Source organism: Eriocheir sinensis, chromosome 11, assembly GCF_024679095.1.
Source record: "Eriocheir sinensis breed Jianghai 21 chromosome 11, ASM2467909v1, whole genome shotgun sequence".
Classification (NCBI taxonomy): domain Eukaryota; kingdom Metazoa; phylum Arthropoda; class Malacostraca; order Decapoda; family Varunidae; genus Eriocheir; species Eriocheir sinensis.
The window spans coordinates 1,401,194-1,418,928 of NC_066519.1; the positions used below are offsets into that span (position 1 = coordinate 1,401,194).

General features: G+C 44.8%; 2 protein-coding genes across 65 annotated transcripts in view; one reads left to right on the forward strand and one right to left on the reverse strand.

Annotated features, from left to right (window-relative positions):
* Positions 1 to 8,389, forward strand: part of LOC126996740 (magnesium transporter NIPA2-like) — a 31,169-nt gene extending 22,780 nt beyond the window's left edge. For 8 of the 49 annotated variants that reach the window (XM_050857575.1, XM_050857527.1, XM_050857531.1 and 5 more), the window contains 4 exons: positions 3,337 to 3,521; positions 5,298 to 6,495; positions 6,726 to 7,228; positions 7,346 to 8,389. In XM_050857575.1, coding sequence (XP_050713532.1) covers positions 3,337 to 3,521; positions 5,298 to 5,490 — 378 coding nt within the window. In that variant the 3' untranslated portion in view covers positions 5,491 to 6,495; positions 6,726 to 7,228; positions 7,346 to 8,389. Of the gene's footprint in view, positions 1 to 3,336; positions 3,522 to 5,297; positions 7,229 to 7,345 lie in introns of all 49 variants that reach the window. The other 41 variants (XM_050857558.1, XM_050857534.1, XM_050857537.1 and 38 more) reach the window with 41 other exon arrangements.
* The window catches only part of LOC126996738 (uncharacterized), a 17,884-nt gene extending 426 nt beyond the window's left edge, over positions 1 to 17,458 (reverse strand). The window contains exons 1-11 of one of the 16 annotated variants that reach the window (XM_050857502.1): positions 17,332 to 17,458; positions 16,740 to 16,838; positions 16,447 to 16,545; positions 16,055 to 16,252; positions 15,857 to 15,955; positions 15,661 to 15,759; positions 15,272 to 15,469; positions 14,977 to 15,075; positions 10,144 to 10,440; positions 1,142 to 1,240; positions 1 to 745 (exon numbers count right to left, since the gene is read on the reverse strand). The exon at positions 1 to 745 is cut by the window's left edge and continues 426 nt beyond it. In XM_050857502.1, the coding sequence (XP_050713459.1) occupies positions 541 to 745; positions 1,142 to 1,240; positions 10,144 to 10,440; positions 14,977 to 15,075; positions 15,272 to 15,469; positions 15,661 to 15,759; positions 15,857 to 15,955; positions 16,055 to 16,252; positions 16,447 to 16,545; positions 16,740 to 16,838; positions 17,332 to 17,390 (1,551 nt within the window). In that variant the 5' untranslated portion in view covers positions 17,391 to 17,458 and the 3' untranslated portion in view covers positions 1 to 540. The other 15 variants (XM_050857501.1, XM_050857507.1, XM_050857505.1 and 12 more) reach the window with 15 other exon arrangements.
* Between the last annotated feature and the right edge of the window lie 277 nt (positions 17,459 to 17,735).

The following is a 17,735-nucleotide window of genomic DNA, read 5'->3' on the forward strand; positions in this document are numbered from 1 at the left end:
CTTTTTCCATCCCACTCAGCACCCTGTATACTGCAATCAGATCTCCTCCCTCCCTCCTCTTTCAGTGTGGGTTGGTTCAGCTGCTTCAGTCTCTTCATATGTTAAGTCTCAGTCCTGGAACCAGCTGTGTGTGTGTGTGTGTGTGTGTGTGTGTTGTTATGGCTCAGTACACCTTCACAAATTTACGCACCTTCAGGAAAAATAAAACCAGTGTGGAGAATAATTGCTCTAACTTCCTCACTCCCTCACTGCTTCACTCCTTCCCCTCTGCTCTATTACGCTCTTCCCTACACCATCAGTCCATCACCACCACTCCCTATGCTCTCACCACCTCTCAGTCATCACCATTCCTCACTCCATGTCTGAGGTTCCATGATAATACTGTGACCATCCTTAAATTATTGGTTGAATCACAATAATAGCAAGCAAGGGGATGTGCAGCCTAGTACAGCCAAGCACCCAACTGCCTCTCCCTTACACTCAGCCCAGCACAGGAACATGATAACTACTGACGTGTTCACCCACTGATTGCTGTCCACTCTAACCCTTCTTCTGCGTGAGCTGTCTTAGCCCCTTGACTGTGGATTTCCTACCAGAAGACCTCACCAAGCTGCAGGAATGGAACAAGTAGCTGCTACAATTCAATGAGGAAAAATGTAAAGTCCTGCACCTTGGGAGGGGATATCCAGCACACCAGTACCACATGGGAAACACTCTACTATCCACCACAGAGGCAGAGAAAGACCTGGGAGTGTATGTTACCAGGCTACCAGTGAAGGGATATCCAGCACACCAATACCACATGGGAAACACTCCACTATCCACCACAGAGGCAGAGAAAGACTTGGGAGTGTATGTTACCAGGCTACCAGTGAAGGGATATCCAGCACACCAATACCACATGGGAAACACTCCACTATCCACCACAGAGGCAGAGAAAGACCTGGGAGTGTATGTTACCAGGCTACCAGTGAAGGGATATCCAGCACACCAATACCACATGGGAAACACTCTACTATCCACCACAGAGGCAGAGAAAGACCTGGGAGTGTATGTTACCAGGCTAGCAGTGAAGGGATATCCAGCACACCAATACCACATGGGAAACACTCCACTATCCACCACAGAGGCAGAGAATGACCTGGGAGTGTATGTTACCAGGCTACCAGTGAAGGGATATCCAGCACACCAGTACCACATGGGAAACACTCCACTATCCACCACAGAGGCAGAGAAAGACCTGGGAGTGTATGTTACCAGGCTACCAGTGAAGGGATATCCAGCACACCAATACCACATGGGAAACACTCCACTATCCACCACAGAGGCAGAGAAAGACCTGGGAGTGTATGTTACCAGGCTACCAGTGAAGGGATATCCAGCACACCAATACCACATGGGAAACACTCCACTATCCACCACAGAGGCAGAGAAAGACATGGGAGTGTATGTTACCAGGCTACCAGTGAAGGGATATCCAGCACACCAATACCACATGGGAAACACTCCACTATCCACCACAGAGGCAGAGAAAGACCTTTGGAGTGTATGCTACCAGGCTACCAGTGAAGGGATATCCAGCACACCAATACCACATGGGAAACACTCCACTATCCACCACAGAGGCAGAGAAAGACCTGGGAGTGTATGTTACCAGGCTACCAGTGAAGGGATATCCAGCACACTAATACCACATGGGAAACACTCCACTATCCACCACAGAGGCAGAGAAAGACCTGGGAGTGTATGTTACCAGGCTACCAGTGAAGGGATATCCAGCACACCAATACCACATGGGAAACACTCCACTATCCACCACAGAGGCAGAGAAAGACCTGGGAGTGTATGTTACCAGACTACCAGTGAAGGGATATCCAGCACACCAATACCACATGGGAAACACTCCACTATCCACCACAGAGGCAGAGAAAGACCTGGGAGTGTATGTTACCAGGCTACCAGTGAAGGGATATCCAGCACACCAATACCACATGGGAAACACTCCACTATCCACCACAGAGGCAGAGAAAGACCTGGGAGTGTATGCTACCAGGCTACCAGTGAAGGGATATCCAGCACACCAATACCACATGGGAAACACTCCACTATCCACCACAGAGGCAGAGAAAGACCTGGGAGTGTATGTTACCAGGCTACCAGTGAAGGGATATCCAGCACACCAATACCACATGGGAAACACTCCACTATCCACCACAGAGGCAGAGAAAGACCTGGGAGTGTATGCTACCAGGCTACCAGTGAAGGGATATCCAGCACACCGATACCACATGGGAAACACTCCACTATCCACCACAGAGGCAGAGAAAGACATGGGAGTGTATGTTACCAGGCTACCAGTGAAGGGATATCCAGCACACCAATACCACATGGGAAACACTCCACTATCCACCACAGAGGCAGAGAAAGACCTGGGAGTGTATGTTACCAGGCTACCAGTGAAGGGATATCCAGCACACCAATACCACATGGGAAACACTCCACTATCCACCACAGAGGCAGAGAAAGACATGGGAGTGTATACCAGGCTACCAGTGAAGGGATATCCAGCACACCGATACCACATGGGAAACACTCCACTATCCACCACAGAGGCAGAGAAAGACCTGGGAGTGTATGTTACCAGGTTAAGTGAGGATATCAGCACACCAATGAAACACTCCACTATCCATCACAGAGTGGTGGATAGTGGAGTGTTTCCCATGTGGTATTGGTGTGCTGGATATCCCCTCCAAGGTGCAGGACTTTACACTTTTCCTCACTGAATTGTAGCAGCCCCTTTTTGCTCCATTCCTGTAGCCTGGTGAGGTCTTCTGGTAGGAAATCCACAGCCAAGGAGCTAAACCTTTGCTTCAGCCACACAGTCTTATGAACAAACTCCTTCTCGGCCCAATAAAAACCTTTGCTTAAGTCACTGGGTCACGATTATAAATATTTCAGTTCACGTTTGTCTTGTGTCATGAATTCACGTCCTCCAAAGCTTTATTCCCACCACCACCACCACCTCATCACCACTTACACCACCACTGCATTCCCTCACCACCACTGAAAAAAAAACAGAGAAAAAAATGTCACCACCACCCTTTGACCTCTCTCTTGATCTTATGTTGTAGTTGCCTTTGTCGGAGCAACGCCTGGTGACCTTTTTTTTCATTTATTTATTTATTTATTTTGTGTGTGTGTGTGTGTGTGTGTGTGTGTGTGTGTGTGTGTGTGTCGTGCCCGTGAGCTGCTGTCTTCCTTGCCGATAAAAAAAATAATAAATAAATAAAAAGTAAACTAAAAATCACCTTCCCCTTCCCCCACTCCCCCCTTCAGGCGCTGGACATCTTCAACACGTCGCTGGTCACGCCGGTGTACTACGTGTTCTTCACGGCGTGCGTCATCCTGTCCTCGGCCATGCTGTTCAAGGAGTGGAAGGGGCTGCCCGCCAGGGACGTCATCGGGGTGCTGTCCGGCTTCCTCACAGTCGTCATCGGCATCTTCGTCCTTCACGCCTTCAAGTGAGAGCCAAGACTGTCCTCTCTTAACACTTTTCAGTCAGTAGGTTCGGTTAAGTTTAGGGTATCTTCTAACACATGATAGCCAGCACCTTATGGTATGAATCAACAAAGAATGACCTCACTTTGTTGTATAGAAACTCTCATTAGTAAGGAAGCATAGATGAATTTTCTGTTTTGGTTTTGTTAGGTTAAGTTTAGGGTATCTTCTAACACATGATTGCCAGCACCTTATGGTATGAATCAACAAAGAATGACCTCACTCTGTTGTATAAAAACTCTCATTTGTAAGGAAGCATATATGAATGTTCTGTTTTGGTTTTGCTAGGTTAAGTTAAGGATATCCTCAAACACAGGATAGCCAGCACCTTATGGTATGAATCAACAAAGAATGACCTCACTCTCTTGTATAGAAAGTTTCATTAGTAAGGAAGTATACATGAATGTTCTGTTTTGGTTTTGTTAGGTTAAGTTTAAGGTATCCTCAAACACATGATAGCCAGCACCTTATGGTATGAATCAACAAAGAATGACCTCACTCTCATGTATAGAAACTCTCATTAGTAAGGAAGCATATATGAATGTTCTGATTTGGTTTTGTTAGGTTAAGTTTAGGGTGTCTTCTAACACATGATAGCCAGCACCTTATGGTATAAATCAACAAAGAATGACCTCACTCTCGTGTATAGAAACTTTCATTAGTAAGGAAGCATATATGAATGTTCTGATTTGGTTTTGTTAGGTTACGTTAAGGGTATCCTCAAACACATGATAGCCAGCACCTTATGGTATAAATCAACAAAGAATGACCTCACTCTCTTGTATAGAAACTCATTAGTAAGGAAGCATGTAGTAACTGTTTAGGTCTGTTAAATTCCGTTATGTTCTAGTATCTTGAATTACATGATAGCCAGCACCTTATGGTATAAAGCAACATAAAATGACCTCACTTTGCTGTATAGAAACTCTCATTAGTAAGGAAGCATATATAAATGTTCTGAGTCAAGACCTATAGTAACTGTTTAGGTCTTTGCTAGGTTATGTCAGGTTAAGTTTGGTTTATCTTGGAGGCTCAAATTGGAAGGCCTCACAGGAACTTTTATTCATTATTTTCCACACTAGAGGAAGCCTTCAAGGGCAAGCATAACAAAATAACATGAATGCCTTACAAAACTATCCCCTTGTACAACTTTACCCATTTTCTTCTCAATAATAACAACAATAATATTAACCCTTGGATGGTGGTTGAACTCTATACAGACGGACCAAAAGTCAGTCAGTCAGTTTTGAAAGGCAGAAACATAACAACCCTTCCAGACTGTGGTTGAATCTATATACAGACGATAGTTAAAACACCTCTCATGCAGCATACCTATATTTATGCTACAGTCCTAATGTCGGCAATGACTGTATATAGACCATTCATTGAGGGGGAGCCACTTCAATAATAACAATACTGATTATACAATTTTTTTTCACTCTTCCCAGGGACATGGATGTTTCGTGTGTGTGTGTGTGTCTTGTATATTTTTTCTTTTTCCTCTTCAACATTTTCTCTCATTTTTCTCTACATCTTATTTTTCTTCTTTTTTCTTCATCTTGTATTTTTTTTTTTTTTTTTTTTTTTTTTTTTTTTTTTACAGCAAAGGAGACACCACAAGGGCATCATTATTTCTTTTCTCATCTTGTTTTGTTTGTTTTTTCTTGTATTTCTCGTTCCTTTTTTATTTCTTGCTTTTTTCTTTCTTTCCCGAGTTCTTATTTGTCTTCGCTTCCCAGGGACATGGATGTTACGTGGCAGGGCATGTCGGCGCTGCTGCAGGCTGGCGGGGAGGCGCGGCGGGTGCCCAACGGGGACCTCCTGGAGCAGAGCGAGGGCAGCCCGGACCACATGGCGCCCCTGGTGGAGGAGGAGGAGGGTCTCATCACCTCGGAGCCGCTCTCTTATGGCTCAAACAAGAGGGGATACTAGACCACAAGTACACCCACGCCAAGACTCGCTCCGTCACTCAGTCAGTCAGTCAGTGGTTCTTGCGTGTCTCTGAAGCTACGATGACCTCTAACTGATTGATTCCTGTGTATATGTGTGTGTGTGTGTGTTAATATAGTGTTGCTGTGTTATATACAGTAAAGGAAACACCTCAAGGGCAAAACAAAGAAAACAGTAATGAAGGAAAAGCCCGCGACTCACTGCTCCTGTAAAAAGAGTTCAGAGGAGTGGCCAAAAGAGAGGTCGATTTCGGAAGGAGAGTGAGTGGGAGATAGTTGAATGAGAAATATGAGTTTTTTCTAATCTCTGAAGCTGGGATGACCTCTAACTAATCAATTCCTGTGTGTGTGTGTGTGTGTGTGTGTGTGTGTGTGTGTGCGGATATAGTGTCTGGTGATAGTGTTGCTGTGTTATACTGAAAATGAGTTGCCTGAAGAATGTGATGGTGAGTATCTTCCTAATCTCTACAACTGTGAGGGATTGGAAGGGTGGACTTATGTATGTGTGTGTGTGTGTGTGTGTGCGGATATAGTGTCTGGTGATAGTGTCGCTGTGTTATACTGAAAATGAGTTGCCTGAAGAATGTGATGGTGAGTATCTTCCTAATCTCTACAACTGTGAGGCATTGGAAGGGTGGACTTATATATGTGTGTGTGTGTGTGTGTGTGTTGTTAGTGTTGTGTGTGATATTGAAAGTGAGGTGACGAATTGCTTATGATAATGAAGGTGAGATGATGTGTCAGAGTGATAGTGATGAATGTGAGGGTGCAGCGAGTTGGCACACTGACTTGCATATGAATGGTGATGATATGATGGTGAATGAAAGGAAGAAGTGGCGATGATGATGAATGTGAATGAAAGAAGTGGTGATGATGGTGAGAGAAAGAACAGTGACAGTGAATAAAGAAATGATGATGGTGAAAGTAGGGAGGAGTTATGATAGTGAGAGAAGTGATGATAATAGTGAAAGGAAGACGATAGATTGAGGTGTTTATCAAAGGGCTGTACAATTATAGATGTGAATGATGATGACGATGATGGTGAACGGAGGAATGATAGTGAAAAAGAAAGAAAGAAGATGCTGTATTGGGTGTTTATCAAAGGCTGTACAATTATAAATGTGGATGATGGTGACGATGATGGTGAATGGGAGAATGATAGTGAAAGAATGAAGTGATGGTGACAGATAAAGAAAAGAAAGAAAACGATAGATTGAGGTGTTTATCAAAGGCTGTACAATTATGATGATGAATGATAGTGACGATGATGGTGAACGAGAGAATGATAGTGAAAGAATGAAGTGATGGTGACAGATAAAGAAAAGAAAGAAAACGATAGATTGAGGTGTTTATCAAAGGCTGTACAATTATAGATGTGAATGATAGTGACGATGATGGTGACTGAGAGAATGATAGTGAAAGAATGAAGTGATAGTGACAGTTAAGGAAAAGAAAGAAGATGCTGCTGAGGGTGTTTATCAAGGGCTGTACACTTATAGATGTGAATGATAGTGACAATGATGGTGAATGGGAGAATGATAGTGAAAGAATGAAGTGATAGTGACAGTTAAGGAAAAGAAAAGACGATAGATTGAGGTGTTTATCAAAGGCTGTACAATTATAGATGTGAATGATGGTGACGATGATGGTGAACGAAAGAATGATAGTGAAAGAATGAAGTGATGGTGACAGTTAAGGAAAAGAAAAGACGATAGATTGAAGTGTTTATCAAAGGCTGTACAATTATAGATGTGAATGATAGTGACGATGATGGTGAATGATAGTGAAAGAATGAAGTGATGGTGACAGATAAAGAAAAGAAAAGACGATAGATTGAGGTGTTTATCAAGGGCTGTACAATTATAGATGTGAATGATAGTGACGATGATGGTGAACAGAAGAATGATAGTGAAAGAATGAAGCGATGGTGACAGTTAAGGAAAAGAGAGAAGACGATAGATTGAGGTGTTTATCAAAGGCTGTACAATTATAGATGTGAATGATGGTGACGATGATGGTGAATGAGAGAATGATAGTGAAAGAATGAAGCGATAGTGACATTTCAAGAATAGAAAGAAGATGATAGATTGAGGTGTTTATCAAAGGCTGTACAATTATAGATGTGAATGATGGTGATGATGATGGTGAACGAGAGAATGATAGTGAAAGAATGAAGTGATGGTGACAGTTAAGGAAAAGAAAAGACGATAGATTGAGGTGTTTATCAAAGGCTGTACAATTATAGATGTGAATGATAGTGACGATGATGGTGACTGAGAGAATGATAGTGAAAGAATGAAGTGATGGTGACATTTCAAGAATAGAAAGGAGACGATAGATTGAGGTGTTTATCAAGGGCTGTACAATTATATATATGAATGATAGTGATGGTAATGGACGACGGTGAAATAATGATGGTGAAGATAGTGAACTGGTAATGATAGTGACCATTCAATAGAGGTAAATGAAGCAGCAGGGTTTTCAGGGCATTTCTACATGACTATTAACTAGACCAATGACAATGAGGGATACCTGGTGAGAGAGAGAGAGAGAGAGAGAGAGAGATTTAGAACTCTTACTTAAGGAAATCAATCACTCCCTTCAATATATAAGAGAGAGAGAGAGAGAAAGAGTGCTACTTTAGAACTCTTACTTAAGGAAATCAATCACTCCCTTCAATATATAAGAGAGAGAGAGAGAGAGAGAGAGAGAGAGAGAGAGAGAGCGCTACTTTAGAACTCTTACTTAAGGAAATCAATCACTCCCTTCAATATATAAGAGAGAGAGAGAGACTTTAGAACTCTTACTTCAGGAAATCAATCACTCCCTTCAATATATAAGAGAGAGAGAGAGAGAGAGAGAGAGAGAGAGAGAGAGAGAGACTTTAGAACTCTTAAGGAAATCAATCACTCCCTTCAATATATAAGAATGTGAAGAGTGGAAGAATGAAGATAAGAGAGAGAGAGAGAGCGAGAGAGAGAATGATCAAGCTATTTAAGACCTCCAAGGGAACCAATCAGTGTGTGTGTGTGTCCCCTTCCGCTGTTGGGCATTCCGATGATGATTACGTTCAGTGTCCGTTAATGAGGTCAGTACAAGAGACAATAATTATGTAGTTTCGGTACTTATCTTTTTCATTTACTTTATTTTATTTATATTGTTAATTTGTGTGTGGGTGTTTTTGTGTAGTGGTATAATGCATTAACGCTACTCCTTGGAATTTGATGTCGTTCTTTTAAGCCAATAACATCACTATTTGTCATGTTGAGGCGGATCACTGTGCTGTTGTCAATGAAGGCTCGGCGATGCACCCCTCAGTGTAGGCCCCTAATGGCTGGCTACTTACCATGGTTGAGAGGAAACAGAAGATCGGCACACATTGGCTATTGCTTACTGCACCATTACTGAGGAGGTTCACGAAGCTGTTTTCAATGAAGGCTCGGCAACGCACCCCCCAGTGTAGGCCCCTAATGTCTGGCTAATCACCATGGTCAGGAGGAAACAGAAGATTGGCACACACCTCTTCTTTTTCTTCCGCAGCGTTGTTATCCCGTTTCTATACAGGGTCGGTGTTTTTGATGAGTCTCCTCCATCTAACCCTGTCCTCCGCCGCTTCAAGGTCCAAGTTCTTCTCCCTGCCGCCCGCCACAATACAGTCCTTCCATCTCGTCCCTTCCCTTCCCTTCCCTTCCCTTCTCTTCCCCTCCCTTCCCTTCCCACAGTTTCCTTTTCCTTCCTGGGTCTTCCTCTCTTCCTTTCTTCCTTTCTTGATTGGATTGACACACTGGCTGTTGCTTACTACACCATTACTTGTCATGTTGAGGCGGATCACTGTGCTGCTGTCAATGAAGGCTCAGCGACGTGCCCCCCACAACATTGCCAGACTGTCGGACTCTGCCTCTTATGATTGCCACCTTCCGACCCCAAAACTGCTTTCATCACCCAAGTAACTGCCTTCATATATGGTTATTGTTTCAATAGTTAATTATTGGTGCTTCATGGCAATGGTTATGGGGCGGAAACAGGTAAATACGCGGCTCTTGTGTACGATAATCTGGCAACAGTGGCCCCCCAGTGTTGGCCCCTAATGGCTGACGTATTATCATGGTCGAGAGGAAGCCGGAAGATTGTAACACACTGGCTATTCCTTTGGTTTTCAAGAACATTTCCCATTTTCCAAGGAGCGTCGTATTGAATGATATTGTTGTCTCTTTACCCAGAAATGTAACCGGGCTTATTAGAACTGCCATGCTCAGAGGACCAATGTATGTTGTTATGGGCCAAGAACAGTCTTTACCCCTTGACTGCGGATTTCCTACCAGAAGACCTCACCAAGCTACAGGAGTGGAGCAAAATGTAAAGTCCTGCACTTTGGGAGAGGATATCCAGCACACCAGTACCACATGGGAAACACTCCACTATCCACCACAGAGGCAGAGAAAGACCTGGGAGTGTATGTTACCAGGCTACCAGTGAAGGGATATCCAGCACACCAATACCACATGGGAACACTCCACTATCCACCACAGAGAAAGACCTGGGAGTGTATGTTACCAGGCTACCAGTGAAGGGATATCCAGCACACCAATACCACATGGGAAACACTCCACTATCCACCACAGAGGCAGAGAAAGACCTGGGAGTGTATGTTACCAGGCTACCAGTGAAGGGATATCCAGCACACCAATACCACATGGGAAACACCCCACTATCCACCACAGAGGCAGAGAAAGACCTGGGAGTGTATGTTACCAGGCTACCAGTGAAGGGATATCCAGCACACCAATACCACATGGGAAACACTCCACTATCCACCACAGAGGCAGAGAAAGACCTGGGAGTGTATGTTACCAGGCTACCAGTGAAGGGATATCCAGCACACCAATACCACATGGGAAACACTCCACTATCCACCACAGAGGCAGAGAAAGACCTGGGAGTGTATGTTACCAGGCTACCAGTGAAGGCAAAATCCCTGACAATCACAGTGGACGGGTTAAATGAGTGAGTCAGAAGAAGGGAAAGGCAGACAAAGAAAGGCTGCCTGAAATGAACAAAATGCATACAACCAAAGCATTTTCCAGACATAAAGGTCACCAGACTGTCGCGACCTGACTTCAAGGTGACAAGATCAGGAAAGGAAATAAAGAAGGGAGGAAGGCAGGCTGTTAGAGAGGGCCAAATACACTGCCTGGACCTGACTGTAAGAGTGCCAAGACCAGGAAATTAAAGGACGACTAAGTATGAGATGAAAAACATGACATCAGACCTTTTCCAGTCATGAACGTGTACCTGGCACCACTTATTTCATTTTTTTATTTATTCATCTTTTGTTTTCCATTTTTCTTTTCTTTTTTTCCTCGCGGGTGACCCTAAACTTGACCCTGTGTTAAAAATGTGTATATACTCCGTGGTTTGTCTTGTTTTTAATCCGATATCCGAGTGTAACGTTTCTGTATTTCGGTGGGGCGGGCAGGGAGGGAGTGTGTGTGTGTGTGTGTGTGTGTAGACTCCGAAATGTTTAAGAAAATGAGTGTGTTAGTGTGTGTGTGTGTCCTGTTAATCAAGTTTTTAGTTCACTCTACAATGTGATACGCACTTATTAATAACTGTACTGTGTGTGTGTGTGTGTGTGTGTGTGTGTGTATATATACCAGCTAGTTATAAAGTCTTACTACCAACCCCAGTACTGAAGGTGTCTAACTCTATATAGTATTACTGGCACGATGACAAACAGCTATATTTTACAACTTTCATAGCAAACAAAATAAAACAAAAAATTACGTACCACAAAAAAATATATATAATGGTGTGGCTTTGTTGCATGTGTTGAGTGGGGGCAGTGTGTGCGTGTGTGTGTCTGTGTGTGTGTGTGTGTGTGTGTGTGTGTGTGTGTGTGTGTGTGTGTACTAACAACAGAGGTATGATACAGGAGGGTGAGGTCATCTTCATCTTTTGGGTCATGTCGTTACCGAGAGAGATGGACGAAATTTAAATTGACGCTTATACAATAGTTTCTCTCTCTCTCTCTCTCTCTCTCTCTCTCTCTCTCTCTCTCTCTCTCTCTCTCTCTGTACTTCTTTGAGATCCTACCAATACCTTTTCATTTATTTCTTCTTCTAATCATTTTTTTCCTATGTCTTCAAAGCACATGTAAATTTTCTTCCAATACCAAAAGCACAATAAAATCATCATCGCGCCAGCCTCAGCTTGAACTCCCACGGCTCTTTGGTAACAGCACTGCGCCAGGGATGAAGGTGCGACATCCTCTCCTATTCACTGGCTCAGAATAACAGTGTCCCTAGTAGTGTTGCCATGACCTTGTAGACGACCTATGCAGTGTTACCATGACCTTGTAGACGACTTATTCTTTAGCTTTTATTCCCTTCCTTTCCCTCTCCTTTCTTTCCTTTTCTTCTCCTCTCTTTTTTTTGTTCTTTTCCTTCCCTTCCCTTCCCTTCCTTCACACAGTTTCCTTCCCTTCCCTTCCCTTCCCACACATTTCCTTTTCCTTCCCTTCCTTTTCCTTTTCCTTCCCTTCCTTCACACAGTCATATCTGATTCCTCCTCCTCCTCCTCCTCCTCCTCTTCCTCCTCCTTAACACTACTCCTATGTTACTTTCTCCCTCATTAACCCAAGTGACGGCAGGCTTGTATTGGTGTTATAAGCTCCCGGACATAGGCAAAGGCATCAGGGAAAGTGCGTTTAGCCTGGCTGTGTGGGGTGTTACTGTGCTGTAGTCTTGTGTGCGGGGCAAGAAAGGCTTCCCTCACAGACACTGATAACCTTATGCTCACAAACCCAAGTGACGGCAGGCTTGTATTGGTGTTATAAGCTCCCGGACATAGGCAAAGGCATCAGGGAAGTGCGTTTAGCCTGGCTGTGTGGGGTGTTACTGTGCTGTAGTCTTGTGTGCGGGGCGAGAACGGTTTCCCTCACGGACGCCAATCAATTTCCCCGTCCCTGTGTTTCCTTTTCTCTCATTTTGTATTAGTTTCTCCTTATTTGCTCTCTATTATTCTTTTTCTTCCTGCTTTTTATTCATATTTTTTTGTTTTTCCTTCTCTTGTTCTTATTCAACACTCCTCCTCCTCCTCCTCCTCCTTATTTACTCTTTTAATTTTTTTCTTCCCACTTTTCTTCATATATTTTTGTTTTCTTGCTCCTCCTCCTCCTCCTTAATACTACTCCGACATTACTCTCTTCCTCACAAGCACAAGCGACGGCAGTATTTTCAGGGGTAAAGGGAGGGACAGTGTAGCCAGGCATGTCTTGGCAGTATTTTCAGGGGTAAAGGGAGGGGGGCAGCTGAGGACAGGACCAGAAGAGTGTAGTTCAGGCCCTGTACACCACACCTAGGTAGATACACTGTCTGATCTGGCGCTGTTTAGGTCCATACATGCTACCAGGAGGCCAGAATGTGTTGGGCTGTTGTATTAGGGCTGTGTCAGGGCTGAGGACAGGACCAGGGAGTGTAGTTCATGCCCTGTACACCACAACTAGGTAGATACACTCTAATCTATCACTGTTTGGGTAAAAAGATAGCAGAGAGCGCGATAGAAGGCTATGTCACGTAAGGCTAGATCTAGTAAACAGCAGCCAGTGAGTGATGCAGAGACAGTCATCCAAGCAATGATGCCAAGTCCACGAGTCCGCCCCTGAAGGATTAGCCCCGTCAGCTCTCATGAAACAGACTGTAGGAGGCCAGAATGTGTTGGGCTGTTTTATTAGGGCTGTGTTAAGGCTGAGAACAGGACCAGACGAGGGTAGTTTATGCCCTGTACACCAGAACTAGGTCAATACACTGCCTGATCTGGCGGTGAATGTTTTAGGCTGTTTTAGATCGGTATTATTAAACGCTTCTGCCTCTCACATAAACTACTTCCAGAGGCTGAAGAGGAGATCAAATGGGTTCTCATGAGCGCTCTTTCAGGTTGATAGTACAGAGGCCTTGCAAAACTATCATCAGGGTTATGAAGCTACCCATAGAGAGGCCCAGAACTCCTATGAAAGCCTTGCCAAAGGTGTGTGCCAGGGTGCCAAAATGTAGAAGACTAAGGCCCATAGTGTTAATGCTTTGGACAGGACTGGAGGAGTGTAGCTCAGTGCCCGTCAAGGCGACCATGATGAATGTTAATAATGAGGAATGCAGTGGGTGGATGCAGGCAATGTTTACTTAAAGAGTTTGGAGTCTTTGAGTAGCTGTGATGACCCAACTTGTTTTACCTGAAGCTAATTACTTATAGGTGTGTGTGTGTGTGTGTGTGTGTGTATGTAACTCACAACCCCCTAGCCAGTACCCTTCCCGAATGAGCTGTGTATGTGTGTGTGTGTGTGTGTGTGTGTGTGTGTGTTTATAAAGTATAATCACACATACAGTCTGGGTAATGGTGCTGTATGTATGTGTGTGTGTGTGTGTGTGTGTGTTTGGAAAGTATAATCACACATACAGTCTGGGTAATGGTACTGTATGTATGTGTGTGTGTGTGTGTTCGGAAAGTATAATCACACATACAGTCTGGGTAATGGTACTGTATGTGTGTGTGTGTGTTTGGAAAGTATAATCACACATACAGTCTGGGTAATGGTACTGTATGTGTGTGTGTGTGTGTGTGTGTGCTGCCTACCCCGACACGAAGCACCACAGTGTTGCGTCGACCAATATGTATGAAAAACTGTCCCGTACTTCATGTTTTCATAAAGTGTTTCATTCGTACTCTGGTGTTTTTGTCTTGACCTCCTCAGCTTGACCAGTGACCTTAGGGAAGTGAGGGGAGGGAGGGAGGGAGGTTATAGAAGACCCAGTGATCGTATTGGAGTTAGGGCTGTAGTAGTAGTGGTAGTAGTAGTAGTAGTAATAGTAGTAGTGGTAGTAGTAGTAGTAGTAGTGGTAGTAGTAGTTGTAGTAGTAGTAAGAGTAGTAGTAGTAGTAGTATGGGCAGTAGGGAACTTATTAGAGAAAAACCTGGTGTAGAAAGTCCAATAGTAGAAATTATGATGTAGAAAACCCAGTGACTATTAGTAGTAGTAGTAATAGTAGTATTAGTAGTAGTAGTAGTAGTAGTAGTAATAACACTACTAACAAGAGCACTGCTACTCAAACACACATCATTATTTCCATTATTAATACCATGAAAACTTGTGTGTATATTGCAATAATTTAGTGAGAGTGTGGACAACCTCAGGCTCATTCTAAAGGCTTGGCTAGGCAAGGGTGCCGCAACAGTGCCAGCAGTGACCAGCCGAGGAGGACAGCAGGAGCAGGAGCAGGAGGAGGTGCCACAACTTAACCCCTTGACTGTGGATTTCCTAGCAGAAGACCTCACCAAGCTACAGGAACAGAACAACAAGTGGCTGCTATAATTCAGTGAAGAAAAATGTAAAGTCCTGCACCTTGGGAGGGGAAATCCAGCACACCAATACCACATGGGAGACACTCCACTATCCACCACAGAGGCAGAGAAAGACCTGGGAGTGTATGTTACCAGGCTACCAGTGAAGGGATATCCAGCACACCAATACCACATGGGAAACACTCCACTATCCACCACAGAGGCATAGAAAGACCTGGGAGTGTATGTTACCAGGCTACCAGTGAAGGGATATCCAGCACACCAATACCACATGGGAAACACTCAACTATCCACCACAGAGGCACAGAAAGACCTGGGAGTTTGTTACCAGGCTACCAGTGAAGGGATATCCAGCACACCAGTACCACATGGGAAACACTCCACTATCCACCACAGAGGCAGAGAAAGACCTGGGAGTGTATGTTACCAGGCTACCAGTGAAGGGATATCCAGCACACCAATACCACATGGGAAACACTCCACTATCCACCACAGAGGCAGAGAAAGACCTGGGAGTGTATGTTACCAGGCTACCAGTGAAGGGATATCCAGCACACCAATACCACATGGGAAACACTCCACTATCCACCACAGAGGCAGAGAAAGACCTGGGAGGTATGTTACCAGGCTTCCAGTGAAGGGATATCCAGCACACCAATACCACAAGGGAAACACTCCACTATCCACCACAGAGGCAGAGAGACCTGGGAGTGTTACCAGGCTACCAGTGAAGGGATATCCAGCACACCAATACCACATGGGAAACACTCCACTATCCACCACAGAGGCAGAGAAAGACCTGGGAGTGTATGTTACCAGGCTACCAGTGAAGGGATATCCAGCACACCAATACCACATGGGAAACACTCCACTATCCACCACAGAGGCAGAGAAAGACCTGGGAGTGTGTTACCAGGCTACCAGTGAAGGGATATCCAGCACACCAATACCACATGGGAAACACTCCACTATCCACCACAGAGGCAGAGAAAGACCTGGGAGTGTATGTTACCAGGCTACCAGTGAAGGGATATCCAGCACACCAATACCACATGGGAAACACTCCACTATCCACCACAGAGGCAGAGAAAGACCTGGGAGTGTATGTTACCAGGCTACCAGTGAAGGGATATCCAGCACACCAATACTACATGGGAAACACTCCACTATCCACCACAGAGGCAGAGAAAGACCTGGGAGTGTATGTTACCAGGCTACCAGTGAAGGGATATCCAGCACACCAATACCACATGGGAAACACTCCACTATCCACCACAGAGGCAGAGAAAGACCTGGGAGTGTATGTTACCAGGCTACCAGTGAAGGGATATCCAGCACACCAATACCACATGGGAAACACTCCACTATCCACCACAGAGGCAGAGAAAAACCTGGGAGTGTATACCAGGCTACCAGTGAAGGGATATCCAGCACGCCAATACCACATGGAAACACTCCACTATCCACCACAGAGGCAGAGAAAGACCTTGGTGTGTATGTTACCAGGCTACCAGTGAAGGGATATCCAGCACACCAATACCACATGGGAAACACTCCATTATCCACCACAGAGGCAGAGAAAGACCTGGGAGTGTATGTTACCAGGCTACCAGTGAAGGGATATCCAGCACACCAATACCACATGGGAAACACTCCACTATCCACCACAGAGGCAGAGAAAGACCTGGAGTGTATGTTAACAGGGTACCAGTGAAGGGATATCCAGCACAATACCACATGGGAAACACTCCACTATCCACCACAGAGGCAGAGAAAGACCTTGGAGTGTATGTTGCCAGGCTACCAGTGAAGGGATATCCAGCACACCAATACCACATGGGAAACACTCCACTATCCACCACAGAGGCAGAGAGAGACCTGGGAGTGTATGTTACCAGGCTACCAGTGAAGGGATATCCAGCACACCAATACCACATGGGAAACACTCCACTATCCACCACAGAGGCAGAGAAAGACCTGGAGTGTATGTTACCAGGCTACCAGTGAAGGGATATCCAGCACACCAATACCACATGGGAAACACTCCACTATCCACCACAGAGGCAGAGAAAGACCTGGGAGTGTATGTTACCAGGCTACCAGTGAAGGATATCCAGCACACCAATACCACATGGGAAACACTCCACTATCCACCACAGAGGCTGAGAAAGACCTGGGAGTGTATGTTGCCAGGCTACCAGTGAAGGGATATCCAGCACACCAATACTACATGGGAAACACTCCACTATCCACCACAGAGGCAGAGAAAGACATGGGAATGTATGTTACCAGGCTACCAGTGAAGGGATATCCAGCACACCAATACCACATGGGAAACACTCCACTATCCACCACAGAGGCAGAGAAAGACCTGGGAGTGTATGTTACCAGGCTACCAGTGAAGGGATATCCAGCACACCAATACCACATGGGAAACAGTCCACTATCCACCACAGAGGCAGAGAAAGACCTGGGAGTGTATGTTACCAGGCTACCAGTGAAGGGATATCCAGCACACCAATACCACATGGGAAACACTCCACTATCCACCACAGAGGCAGAGGAAGACCTGGGAGTGTATGTTACCAGGCTACCAGTGAAGGCAAAATCCCTGACAATCGCAGCGGACAGGTTAAGGACCTCGGCACTCCAGCAAGGTGACAGTTTAACTCAATTCTCAGACACTTGGTTCTCACAACAAATATTTTTCACCATCACAAGAAAGATTTGTCAGGTTTTTATGAGCATTTTTTATGTTCACAGTGCAGAAGCCTTGTCAAACTATTACCAGGCTCATAACACTACCCATGGAAACACTTAACACAACAACCTCCACCAAAGCCTTGTCAAACTATCACTAGGCTCATAACACTA